The 12992-nt window shown below is 42.9% G+C and overlaps 1 protein-coding gene across 1 annotated transcript in view; it reads right to left on the bottom strand.

Moving 5' to 3' along the window:
* The window catches only part of Mpzl3 (myelin protein zero like 3), a 20625-nt gene extending 7764 nt beyond the window's left edge, over nucleotides 1-12861 (bottom strand). Inside the window, exons 1-3 of the mRNA XM_055621847.1 lie at nucleotides 12442-12861; nucleotides 5852-6018; nucleotides 1326-1536 (exon numbers count right to left, since the gene is read on the bottom strand). Coding sequence (XP_055477822.1) covers nucleotides 1326-1536; nucleotides 5852-6018; nucleotides 12442-12517 — 454 coding nt within the window. The 5' untranslated portion in view covers nucleotides 12518-12861. The remainder of the gene's footprint in view (nucleotides 1-1325; nucleotides 1537-5851; nucleotides 6019-12441) is intronic.
* Between the last annotated feature and the right edge of the window lie 131 nt (nucleotides 12862-12992).

The following is a 12992-nucleotide window of genomic DNA, read 5'->3' as shown; positions in this document are numbered from 1 at the left end:
TAGATAGATAGATAGATAGATAGATAGATAGATAGATAGATAGATAGGTAGGTAGGTAGATAGATAGGTAGGTAGGTAGATAGATAGGTAGGTAGGTAGGTTCTGATTATAAAGCTCCTTCTAGCAGGCCATGGTGGTGCACACTGTTAATCCCAGCACTGGGAGACAGAGGCAGGATCTCCATGAGTCCAAGGCCAACCTAATAGTCAACAAAGTAAGTTCTAGGACATAGTGAAACTCTGTCCAAAAGTAAATAAATAAATAAACAGCCTTCTAAGTATGACACATAGCGCTGCACTATACCATACTAGATCAAGTAGCAAATCAATTCTCTAACTTTGAACGTTCAAATTGTTTCAAATTCTTTGACTCCACAAGGCCTATTAGGAGGACAACCCTTCTGTATAAATGCCAGCAGTTAGCTCTGTTTTCTTGACGGAGTATAATTTTAAGAAAAATGACTTCTATTACTAAACTGCCTTACAGAAAAATGAAATCTATTCCTGCCAGCAGTATGATTATGTAAATGCTATGGGTTATTGTCAAACCAGATAATAATTGTGACAAAGAAGACAGCGAGGAGGAAGGGAGAGAGGGAAAGGAGGGAGAAAGGGGCAGGCAGGCAAGAAGAAATAAAGGAGGGAGGAAAGCCCCAAGAAATGGTAAGGCAATTTAGTGACTCATAATATATCTCTATGTCTTTGGGTCAAATCCAGTTTCAAACTCAAATAACCACTTAATAATCACCACAGGGATATGCTGAAAAAAGTCCCTCACAACCTCATCTCCAAAGGAGAAGAAAACTGCAGCTCTGTAACATAAAAGAAAGGCAATGCCGCCCATCCTTAAAGGGAGCACCCTCCGCAGGGACAGCCACATAACTGGAGCATGGACCTAACGGGGCAGCAGCTTCCACAGCACACACGCTCACCCTTCGTTAACTTGGGGGATGGCCCAACATCCCACAAGATATTTGGTCACCTGAAGATAAAGTGAAAAAGACAATGCAGAAACTATGACAACGTCGGAAGAGAATACTCAGTTTTCAAATCTAAAGTACATCCTAATGGCTGCTGAGGTGGCTCAAGGACGTTCCCACTGACTCCTCCAAGTTGTCTTCTGACCTCCACACACACATTGTAGCCTGCGTGCTCACACACCAACACACATACAAAATAAAATGTAAAAAAAAATGATTTTAAAATTAATCTTAACAAGCCTGTGAAGATAACTTTGACACAGTGATTCTCTAAGTCAACTGGTAAGTTCTGGAAAGCACCAGAGGAGCCACAACACTTGCAGGAGGCCGGCAGTAAGCCACTTACCTCTTTCTGTGACCGTGAGCTCTGTCAGGGGGATATTGTGGTACACATCTGGAGGGTTCTTCACAGCACAGCTGAACGTCCCATTGTCCTTCAGAGTGGGGTTGCTGATGCTGATGGATGCGTCCCCTTTGTAGACATTTCCAGCCCAGGAAATCCGGTCTCGGAATGTGCCCGCTGTAGTTGGGTACTGGAAAGACTGATAATGAAAAATCTAAGAAAGCAACACCATGAGAGAAATGGTTAACTTGGGAAAATGCAATGAAATGAAAAGCTGAGTAGGTTCAAGGTTACAAAGAATTATATAAAGGGTTTTCTTTTCCCCCAGTTGTTTTTTGTTTGTTTGTTTTTAATGCTTTGCTTACCTCTACCTTGGAAAGACAGGTTAATTAAATTGATCCAAAGAAGGATTGATGAGAAAGTCCTGGGATCTCAACCTTTAAATCTTTCCTATGGTTGGAGAGATGGCTCGGTGGCTAAGAGCACTGCCCCTCCAGAGGACCTCAGGTCAGTTCCCAGCACCCATATCAGGCATTTCACCACCACCTGCAACTTCAGTTCCAGGAAATGCCACACTTCCGGCCCCTGAGGGCGCCTGCACACATGTTTCACACAGAGAGAGAGATCTAAAAAAAGAACCTTCTTCTAAATTCTTCTGGAAGCCTCCAGTAATGACCCTCAAGCAGAGACAACTTCATTCGCCACAAAACATTTCAGACAGTGAATAGATTCTTTTTTTTTTTTTCCCCCACCAAGTTTTAAATGTATTTATTCCTAATTGAGAAACAATAATTGTGCCTGTTTGTGGAGCACCATGTAACTTTTCTGTGTGAAGCTGAGAACTAAACCGTGGGCCTTGGGCGTGCTAAGTTCTCCTGCTCCATCACACTGCCCTGCTATTTTTGATCTTGGGAACTGCCATGGCACTGTCTAAAGTAGCTACGCTATTTACATTAGTAAATTTTCCTTTTCTCCAACCTGTGCCAATACTTAATATAATTTGTCTTTTTAAGATTTTATTTTTATTATTTTTCATTGTGTGTGCATGTGTGTATGTGCACATGAGTGTAGGTGCCCACAGAGGCCAGAGGGGGCATCAGATCCCCCACAACCAGAGTTACAAACCACTGTGAGCCACCCAATGTGGTGCTGGGAACCAGACTCAGATTGTGTGCTCTTAACCACTGAGCCACCTCTCCAGCCCCATCATTTGCCTATTTTATAACAGCTTTTGTGGGAATCTGTGAGGTGATATCTCATTGCAGCTTTATTTTTATTTCCTTTATAATTGGAGACACTGAGATTTTTCATTTCTGTTGACCACTGATATTGCTTCTTTGGAGGAATGTCTGCTCTCATCTTTTTCCTGCTGCTTAATCAGCTTATTTGTTTCCTTGGTACACTTTGGTTGTTGCACTAGGGATGTGAGCTTCAGGGACCTAAGGGTAGAAGTCAGGGCACTGTGAAACTTCCCATTACACAGGTCCACAGGCTTAATTGTCAACAGTGCCAAAGTAGGGGCACTCTGCCCTAAAGCGACACCCATTGTCTGTTTACCATAGTTTGCAAATGACTTTCACATGTTTACTCACTTGGCCCTGACAACACCACCAAACCATGGGGGAGGGGGGCGGTGCAGGTGTAACTATTCTGAACTTACAGGAAGAGAAACAAGACCCAGATAAAAACATGAAGCAAGTTACTCAGAGGCACACAGTTAGCAAGTGACAAAGGGAGATTTTTATTCTCCAAATCACTGGGCAGGTGTAACACAATCCAACCTCTCTTGGGTTATCTCCAACAACAGTTAACACCAGCCCCGAGTCAAACGCCTGATAAGCACGCAATGAATGTCTGCTGTATTAAGACCACACTGCTTCGGATCGGAGCTCGGACACTTGGTCCCCAAAGCACATATTTACACCTGAAGGTTGTGACAGGCATGTCTGACAAACAACACGACTCTTGGGCAAGACAGGAGGCTTTCCTCTGGCTTTGTTTACTTGGCCCCTCCCCACACAGGACAGTGGGCGTTCCCAACCACCGAGTTGCCCAATTCTGAAGAGCAATAATTCCTCAGAGAAGATGCTGAATCACTCACTGGTTAGTTTCAAGAAGTTACTGCACGGATACTTAGCACATGTCCCATGTTCCAAGTATGTGAAGGGACAGACTACAATGGAGCTTACATTTGTGGTAAACAGAAGTAGAAAGAACTAACGTATATGTGACAAGTGTTCCAAAGGGAGAAATCAAGGAGGCCTACCAAGCCACATGAAGGTGAGTGCATGTACTCCCGGCATGTAGGAGGCTGAGGCAGGAGGAGTGCTGTGAATGTGAGCCCAGCCTGGATTATACACTAAGTTCAAGAATGGCCTGGGCACAGGGCAAAACCTGGTCTCCAAAAACACAAGGCCCATCCTTGACCATCAGGATACAAAGCTGAAAAATCCCTCACCGACCTTCCAGGTTAATCTAACTCACGGTTTGCAGGCTAAATTAGTGAGCTGCAACCTCACTCCCTGATAAGCCTGACAAACCACATCACTGCACCCTGGAGTTACAAGACCCTTAAAATGCCCCTGATTCTAGCTCTGACGAGCGCTGCTTCCTGGCCCACTTTACCAGACAGAACTCTAGGAGAAGCACTGTCTGCATATAAGGTTTCTGACCCAAGAAGCTCCTGTTGCTCACTCTGCCCTACTTCTGGACAAGCAAGCAGAGCCAAATAAGGTCAGCCATAGCTTCCCCACGACTCAGAATAAAGCGAACTATTTTAATCTAACGCAACAGGAACCTTGACTACGCCCCTATTTCCTTCTTCGATGCAGTTACCTGCCTCCCTGCACACCTGGCTCTCCGAAGCAGCTCCTAACGCACAATTCAAAGCATACTCACTAAGATGAAAAGTAACCTTTTTTCCAGTGAAAGAAAAGAGAATAAAGAACACTTTCTACAGCCTAGTCAGGGACAGTGAGATTGCTCGGTGAGTAAAGGCACCTCACCACTAAGCCTGACGTCCTGAGCTCATCCCCCGGATCCGCATGGTGGAAGAAGAGAACTGGATCCTGCAAGTCATCCTCTCACCTCCACACACTCCAAGTGGCATGCATACACAGATAGGCAGACAGACAGACAGACAGGTCCAATTTATATATGGCTATGACACTCACACTCTTTTTTTTTTTTTTAACAATTTTTAAAAATTGTTTTAGTTTATATGCAGGGGTGTTTTTGTCTGCATGTCTGTCTGCGTACACTGCATAACCGGTGCCCACAGAGGTCAGAACAGGATGTCGGATCCCCTCGGAACTGGAGTTACAGGATGTTGTGAACTATCATGTGAGTGCTGGGAATTGAACCCGGGTTCTCTGGAAGAACAGCCTCTTAACTGCTAAGCCATTTCTCCAGCCCCAATTCAAATACGTTCCTACATAGCACCCTTCCTGAACTAAGGCCACTGATGGAACTCTAAAGAGAACTATAATATATTCGGTGCTGTATACATTACAGCATTGTAATCTCTAATTAAACATCCATAATGGAATTTGAACCATAAATATGTTTCATATGTGTGACTAAAGTATATATCGCTTCTAATATTGCAAGGCCATCTGTCACCAGTGACATCTGTCACCAGTACAAGGTGCCACCATTTCCTCCAAAGGCGCTATATAAATCACTGCAGATGTTTACACGGCCAGAAGAGAAGCCAAGATAAAGCCACAGAGTGTGGTTTCTCAGACAGACACACCCACTGAGACAGCAAGATTGGAGCAGCTTTCAGAGAAAGGATGTCTGTGATGTGAGCGGGGAATTTCTCCAGCCCACGTCCTGGTCCTGGAGATGCCCTTTTTAGGACGTCAGATCTAAAAGAAGCTATAACACCACACAGAAGGAAACAACAAGGCAACAAAATTAGACATTTCCTCTTGGTTTCTGACCATTTTTTTTTCCTTGAAGGTAACATACAAGAGTCTTACACGTCAGAGCAAAAGGCACTACGTGATTTAACAAATATCATACGGGGCAGAAGCCTGGCTCACTCCAAAGGCTAAAAGTTTCTTTTATTTCTTTTTCTAAGTTCAACTGCATTTGAGGTATGTGTGTGCACACTCAAGTGTGTGCGTGTGTGCCTGTGTGTGTGTGTGTGTGCATGCCTGTGTGTGTATGCATGCATCGGCGGCGTGTGTAGGAGCACTAGTGCTATGGTGTACATGGGAAAGTCAGAAGACAACTTTTGAGAGTCAGCTCTTTCTTTCTACCGTGGGTTTCAGGAATCCAACTCAGGTCATCAGGCTTTCATAGCAGGTGTTTGCTTTCTTTCTTTCTTTCTTCTTTTTTCTTTCTTTCTTTCTTTCTTTCTTTCTTTCTTTCTTTCTTAATGTAGATCAAACTGGCTTCAAATCTGCTATGTTGCTAAGGGATGGCCTTGAACTCCTGCTCTTCCTACCTCACTGATGCTGAAATTACAGGCGTATGCCACCATGCCAGGCACTCAAGCACCCTTCCGGAAAGTCCACACTTACAGATTCTGTACGACTGCTGCTGGGAGGGCGGTATGTCCAGTCTATGGTCAGCTTGTCAGTGACATCCGAAGATGACTTGAAGGTGCATTTCAACTTGATCTTTTCTCCAACATATCCTCGGACGTGAGCATCTGCGCTTATCTCCAAAGGAAGGACGATATGCACACCTAATGGAAGCAAGGCCAAACACTTAAAATGCACTCATTTGGTTGGGTTATGCAAATGTGAGCGACCACTGTAGATGCTCTGCATCATTTTTAGAGATCTCTCCCAAATGCCAGAGCCATCAATGTATTTTCAGGCAAATCCACAAAGAACATGGAGCTAAGATCTAATAATTTTGAATAACATTTTTATCATTTCATAGTCTTAAATCATAGTAAACAGTCGAGCAAAAATTAAAAACCCTAGTCACACTGGCGTTTTTCCAAAGATAGGCTTGTAGTTTGGTTAAATGCAAACAAGGGTTGCCTATAGTAACTAAAAGGCAACATTACCCCCCACTTCCCATCCTGTACCCTCCCCAACCCCCCCACATGCTCCATATACAGGAGCCTTTATGAGGTCTAAAAGATTCAGCCAAACACAATACAGTCACAGCATGAAGCTACCACTGTCTCAACCAGTAGCAAAATGAGGACGGAAAATACAAATAGAAAATTTATTTTTAAAGCTTTCCTAAAAGCTTCTATCTAGTCTTTCCCCCTTCCTCTTTTTAAAAAAGATTTACTTCTAGTTGTTGTTGTTGTTGTTGTTTTAACTATGTGTATGTGTGTATGTCTGTGCTGGTGCCTGTGGAGGCAAGAGGCATTATCCCCGAGCTGGAGCTACGGAGAGCTTTGTGAGTCATGTGATGTGGGTATGGGGAACAGTAAGCGCTCAAAACTGACGATCCTTCTTCCTAATGCCTCTTCTTTAACCTCTTCTCCTTCCTCTCCTCCTCCTCCTTGAGAAAGGGCTTTGCTATATAGCAGTGTGGCCTAAACTCACAGTTCTCCTGACACAACCTTCTAAATCCTGAGATTGCAGGCGTGCACTGCCACGCCCAGCTATGCTTCCTGCCCTAAAGCTGGTTAATGTATCACACATCTATTAGAAGTAAGTTATGGAGGGCTGGCTGAAGGACTGGTTCAATAGCAGAGCACCTGCCTCAACTTGGAAGGTCCTAGGTTCTACACTTGACATAAAAAAAGTAAATTATGAAGAGAAAGAATATAATTGAATGTGTTCTACAGTGTAAAAGTAAGATATCATTTTAAAGCCGGCAGAGTGTCGTCTTTCCAAAAGCACTCATTACAACTTTGACACTCCATCTTCTCTCCATGAGAAAGCAGAAAAATAAAAAAACTGGCACTTTCTTCCAACCAATCCCCTGTGATGTTGGGAAAGCAATAAATAAAAATATGCCTCCTACTGGTGAGCCATGTTCTAGGAAACTAAAACCCTCTCCTTTGCTTTTCCTGTTTCTTTCTCTGGCTCACTAAAACAACATTCTTCTGGTAGTCAAGGATAACAAGATGTCAGAAAAGAGCAAATCCACACCCTTCACCCAAATCCAGCGGCCCTTCTGGTACAGACAGGACTGTGTAAGGATTTAACACGAAGGTGTCAGAAGCTAGCTTCAAACCCCACCCTTACAGCTGGCTCTGAGCAGCTCAGAAAGTTACCTTACTCCTTTAGTTTGCTCATCATGGCAGAAATGGGGCTCATCTCCAGGTCACTGTGAGGACTGAATGAGGTAAAACACGTTCAACACCCAGAAAGCCTACCTACCTGGAGCAAACGCCCCATGCCTGCTGATACCACCTCCTCTTTCTCCTACTGGCTCTTGACCTTTCCTACCACTGGCATTCTGAGTCACTGTCCCAGAGCCTTTACCTCTGACAGCTTTGAATCATTTTCTCACTCTTCTCTGGACAATCTAGTCTGGTCACATTCCTCCTGAAAGGAGGAGACAAGGCAGAGCTTGCTAATAAGGCCTATAATAAGAATCCAACCCATCTCAAAAATGACGGCCATCCGGTTCCTTACACAGCCTCCTTTCTGACAGCCATGCTAAGCTTCTCACTTCATATATGCCTCGGTAAATGCTCATTTCTCTGCCAGAAAAAGCCTTCATTCTCCAGCTCTCACTCCTGACCCACCCACGTGAAGAAATATCCTATTCAGTACTGGAGAGTCAGGTCTAAAACCCAAAACGTGGAATGAACCCACAAATCACACATGTCTCCCAGCCTATGTTTTTAGCCTAAAACATAAGAACGATATAGAGCTTAAAGGAGTAGATTTGAACTTAGCCAGAAGCTCTAGCCCATGTGACTTCTGCTGAGAGCTAGGCTACACTTCCTTCACCTTCAGTTGCTCCATTTGGTGAATGGAGAGAATAACCCTCCTAGTAGCGCTGAGAACACCCAACACACTGTAAACATACACAGGCCTGGGGACAGCACAGTGGTGGAATATGTGGGGCCCTGTGTTTTCTCCCAAGTACAACAAACAACCAAATAAATAAATACACATAGAATGCTTAGTAGGGCTCTTAAGATGAAAACTTTTCAACAAATATTAACTATTATTGTTAAAGTGGACTCCACGCATACTAGAAACCCGAACTAGTTCCCCGTTGGAGCTGTGGATTAAAATCTGAACAAGAACAGTCTTTCTCAGACACCGCCCAACCATGTCCTGCCCTTTTCACTGGGCCCCGACTGTCCAGTCATTTCCAAAGATACTGTGTCCTTTCATGACTCTATGCTTTTCTCAGAAAATGTCTTTGTCTGGAAGGATCTCCCCATTCCTATCAGCCTGCTGGAGTTGCTCCCCACCACACCCCAACATTCACACGCCTTCACCACCAACTCACATACCAGCCCACTTTGTGATGTCTTTCCCCAAAAAAGTTCTTTGCTCTTCCTCCAAAGTTCCCATAATACCATACTATCCAAACACATACACCATTACTACATCTGATTTATAAATGCCATTTGCTCCATGAGATGCAAGCCCCATCAGGGCAAAAATTCAGAGGGAAGGAGGCAGGCAGAGAGAAACAGGAGGATCACCATGATTACTAGTGTAGGGACACGTGTTCCTGCTCACTAATCCTCCCCCATCACCTTTGTTACGGAATTTTCAATGCTTCTCCCAACACTACTGTCCGCACCCATTCAGGAAAAGCTCAGTCTTAATAATCACTTCTAGACTGGGCTGGTGTACTAAAGGGGGGAAAAATACCACACAAATGCATAGACAGTTCCCTCAAGAAATTAATGGTAGGAAGGAAGGTGTTAAGAGTGACTCTCAGTTTCTACTTAGAAAAATCCACTGAAAGAAAGAAAGAAAGAAAGAAAGAAAGAAAGAAAGAAAGAAAGAAAGCAAGCTTGTAGGGGAGAGGCATGAGTCTGATTCTGGGTAAATTTACATGTCTTTGATACCCAAGGGATAATGTCAAAGAACCGTATGTCAGGGGCCAGCAACCTATAACCTATGATTCAAGTGAAAGCAAATGGCCCTCATGACAAAGGAGCAAACTCTTAACAATTAGCAGTTACCCTACTCTTGGCTATTCGGGTAACCCAGATTATCTAAACCAAACAGTCTCTCCAGTGGTCTCCCAGTAAACAGCTGAAACATTTCAACCTTTATGAAAATGGAGTTTCAGTAGAATGCAACCACATTGGTTTGTTTATGGCTGCTTTTTCACACTTGGCAGAAACCAAAAAGATACAGCAGAGAACAGGTGCAGGTGCCTGCACAGCCTAAAATGTTTACACTCATTCCATTATTGGAAATGACTGCCAATACCTGCTTTAAAGCTAAGACAAGATCTCAGCTAGAGTTAGAAATCAGAACCTTTGTAGTTCCTCCAAACAGCTCTCCTTCTCTCTCTCTCTCTCTCTCTCTCTCTCTCTCTCTCTCTGTCTTTCTCTCCCTATCCCTTTCTCTTGCCCCTTCTTCTCTCCATAAAAAAAAACAGCCAACCATAAAAATATCATGAAACTTAACAGAACCATTTAATAGAGGATGAGAAAAGAAAATCCCATTCTAATAAAGATAACTTTAGTCCTGGAAGAAATTCAACATGGCTAAACAAAGCCCCTAATTTTGTATATCCCATTTTCCAAAATGCAAATCTTCCCACCTTAAATTTACATACTTGCACTTACATGAAAAGTATAATACTGGGCTCTCTATCATCACTGCTTACTCCTCCTCCCTTTCCCTTTTTTTTTTTTCAGACAGAGTTTCATGTTTCTCAGGTTAGATCTTTATTCACTATGTAGTTGAGGATGACCCTGAACTTCTGGTTTTCCTTCCTTCACATCCCTAGTGCTAGGATTACCCTGAGCTACGTCTCCAGACCCCTAGTCTATCATTTCTATATACTTAGCCAATTGAAATAAGCGGGATCAGACTTACATCTTGAGGCCAATTCAAACAAGGTGAGAATTTAAGGCTTTTCTATCTTTGAAGAGGGGTGGCAAATAAACACTAGCGGAAAAGCAAAGCTTTCACCTATGATTAAAAAGACACAAAATGTAAAAACAAGCAGACAGCCAGATGAAACGCTGTAAACACGCTAAAAAAGCTAGTGAAAAAAGCTAGTCACAAAGGGGCACGCCTGGCTCATTTGTCTGAAATGCCCAGGACAGACAGAGGCATAAATATAGTAGATTGGTGGTTTCCAGAGGCTGTGGAAAAGTAGAACGGGTATGGGATTTTTCTTTTGGATGATGAAAAAGTTCCAGAATTGGTTGTAATGACTGCATAACAGTGCATATTAAAATTATTGAAATATTAAAATTATTCAAATAGATGAATAAATAGATGTGAACTACATACCAACAAATCTGTCCCTTTTTTAAACCTGTATTTAACCAGCAGACAGGATATTTGATTGCCTGAGACTGTACTTAGAAACCATTGTGAGCCACCATGTGGATACTGAGACTCAAACCAGAGTCCCGTGGAAGAGCAACAAGTGCTTTTAACTGCTGAACCATCTCTCCAGCTCCCTGGTTTGTTTGTTGGTTGGCTGGTTGGTTGGTTTTAAATGCAAAACATAAGTCTATTCAAGAAGAGTTGGAGGAGTAGGTGAGGAGTATAAATCTATTTATATCTTCAAGACTTATACACAGAGATCAGTAACTTAAAAACTAATATTAGAATGTGTGCACACAGGTCAGAGGATAATCTGTTGAGTTAGTTCTCTCTCCTTCCACCTGCATGGAGGCTCTGGAGATGGAACCAGGTCTTCAGGCTTGCATAGCAAGTACTTTTACCCACTGATCCATCTCACAGCCCTCCTAAATTAACTCATGTTTGAATCATTTGTTTTGCTAGATCTGACACCTGCTCATCTGGGTGAAGTGACACTAGATTTACAAAAAGACCCACCATTTCTATAATTTTTTTTCTCAATAGGACAATATTGGAACATTTCTCCCTCTACACCCCTATTGCATACAGAGAGAGAGAGAGAGAGAGAGAGAGAGAGAGAGAGAGAGAGGAATGTATATGAAATGGCAGGAGACCTGACTCTATTACAAAAAGAACTCAGATGAAAAACTGGACACTTATGATGACATAAGTAGATGGGAGGAGTCAGGAAGTATGCTGGCAGCATGCAGATAAATAAAAACGTCCTCACCTTACCTGAGGAGGCTATAAGTGTTCCTACTTATACAATACTAAAAGCCCTTTTCAGAAATGCACATTATTTGCAGGTAAATGTTACAATTCATTCTAATGCTAGGTATTCTAGTATTTTATTTTTTTAGGAAGACACAAGCACACACAGAAAAAATAATCAGAAAATCTTTGCATTTCAAAATGAAGCTAGTTAGTTTGGATTGAAATTTAGAAATCTGGACTAGCATGAAAGCAAAATTATCCAAGTCTTACAATACTGTCATTATGTAAACACTGTACCCACAATAATTAAAATATTAGTTTCAAAATAATGGCTGTGACTTTTCTTATACTTTAGAATGTTTATAAAGTGCTAAGGTTGCCTTTTCTTCAACAATATGCCTGCTATAATTAAAATCACACTACAACCCTTCTCTAACATGTTTTATTTCAAAGCCCCTGAAATAAAATCACCAAGTGACGATTTTCCTTTTTTTTTTTCTTCTTTCCCTTTCTGTCTTTTTTTTTTTTTTCTCCAGCCTTTACAGTCATGATTGTGTCTGTCAAAATAACTAGGACAAACAGAATTGCCCATTTCTGACCAGGATGTAACAGCAATACAGGAACCCTGGGAGACAACCACTGATAATCTCACAAGAACAGTGAGTGACTGCAAAACCTGAGCTGGCTGTGGTTTCATTGTGGTATCACCTAGGTAGTGTCAATTCATGAAGGTGGTCGGCATCGGAGCACTCCGAGACCGGCCCGGAACTAACTCTCCGCAGTGGGTGTTGCCAGCCAGGAAAGAACGTCGTCCCACACAACCCTCCCTCTCCCTTCCTTCCTTCCCAGAAGCCGAGCGGGGCTTTTCTGAGACCCCCAACCCGGAACCGGAAAAGCGACCATCTTTCCTGACCCCCCCTTGCCGGAAGTAGAGCCCAGCCAGCTAGCGCACTCACCCTGGACGACTAGGATGCTCAGCACTGGAAAGAGAGCGCAGCTACGGCCTCCAGCTGCTCCTCTTGGCTGCTGCATCCCGACAGCTCTTCCGACACTTGCACACCCTCTTTACGGCTCCCGGGGACCACGCAGGTGGCACCGGAAGTGACGTCATTGCGGGAGTCATCTTTGAAATACCTTCAAAGGTATTTACCTTCATCAGGGACATAGATTGTTACAGAATCATACTGTCTTCCCTGATCAGCGATCCTTTGACGCTCAAGAAGGCTCTGATTGAGCTCCTCTGCTTCAAATTGGCTACAGACTGGGGAAAATATTTTTATGGATTCTGCAGGACCAAGCGTGATCCTCCAACTGTAATCCAGAAATTATATTACAGTATCTAAATTGAACCATCACAATTAGTTCTCATACATTTGAAGTCCAGGGAGACATAGGCGAGCATACAAGATCAAAATAAATAAATCTTTATTGATTCTTGTGGTAAATAAATGCAAGCTTCGTCATTTGTGTTCCTTTTAATGTAGCCATTACATCTTCCAGAATTGGA

This window comes from Psammomys obesus, unplaced genomic scaffold (genome assembly GCF_907164565.1).
Source record: "Psammomys obesus unplaced genomic scaffold, mPsaObe1.curated_primary_1811, whole genome shotgun sequence".
NCBI lineage: Eukaryota > Metazoa > Chordata > Mammalia > Rodentia > Muridae > Psammomys > Psammomys obesus.
This window is presented reverse-complemented; position numbering and strand designations above follow the sequence as displayed.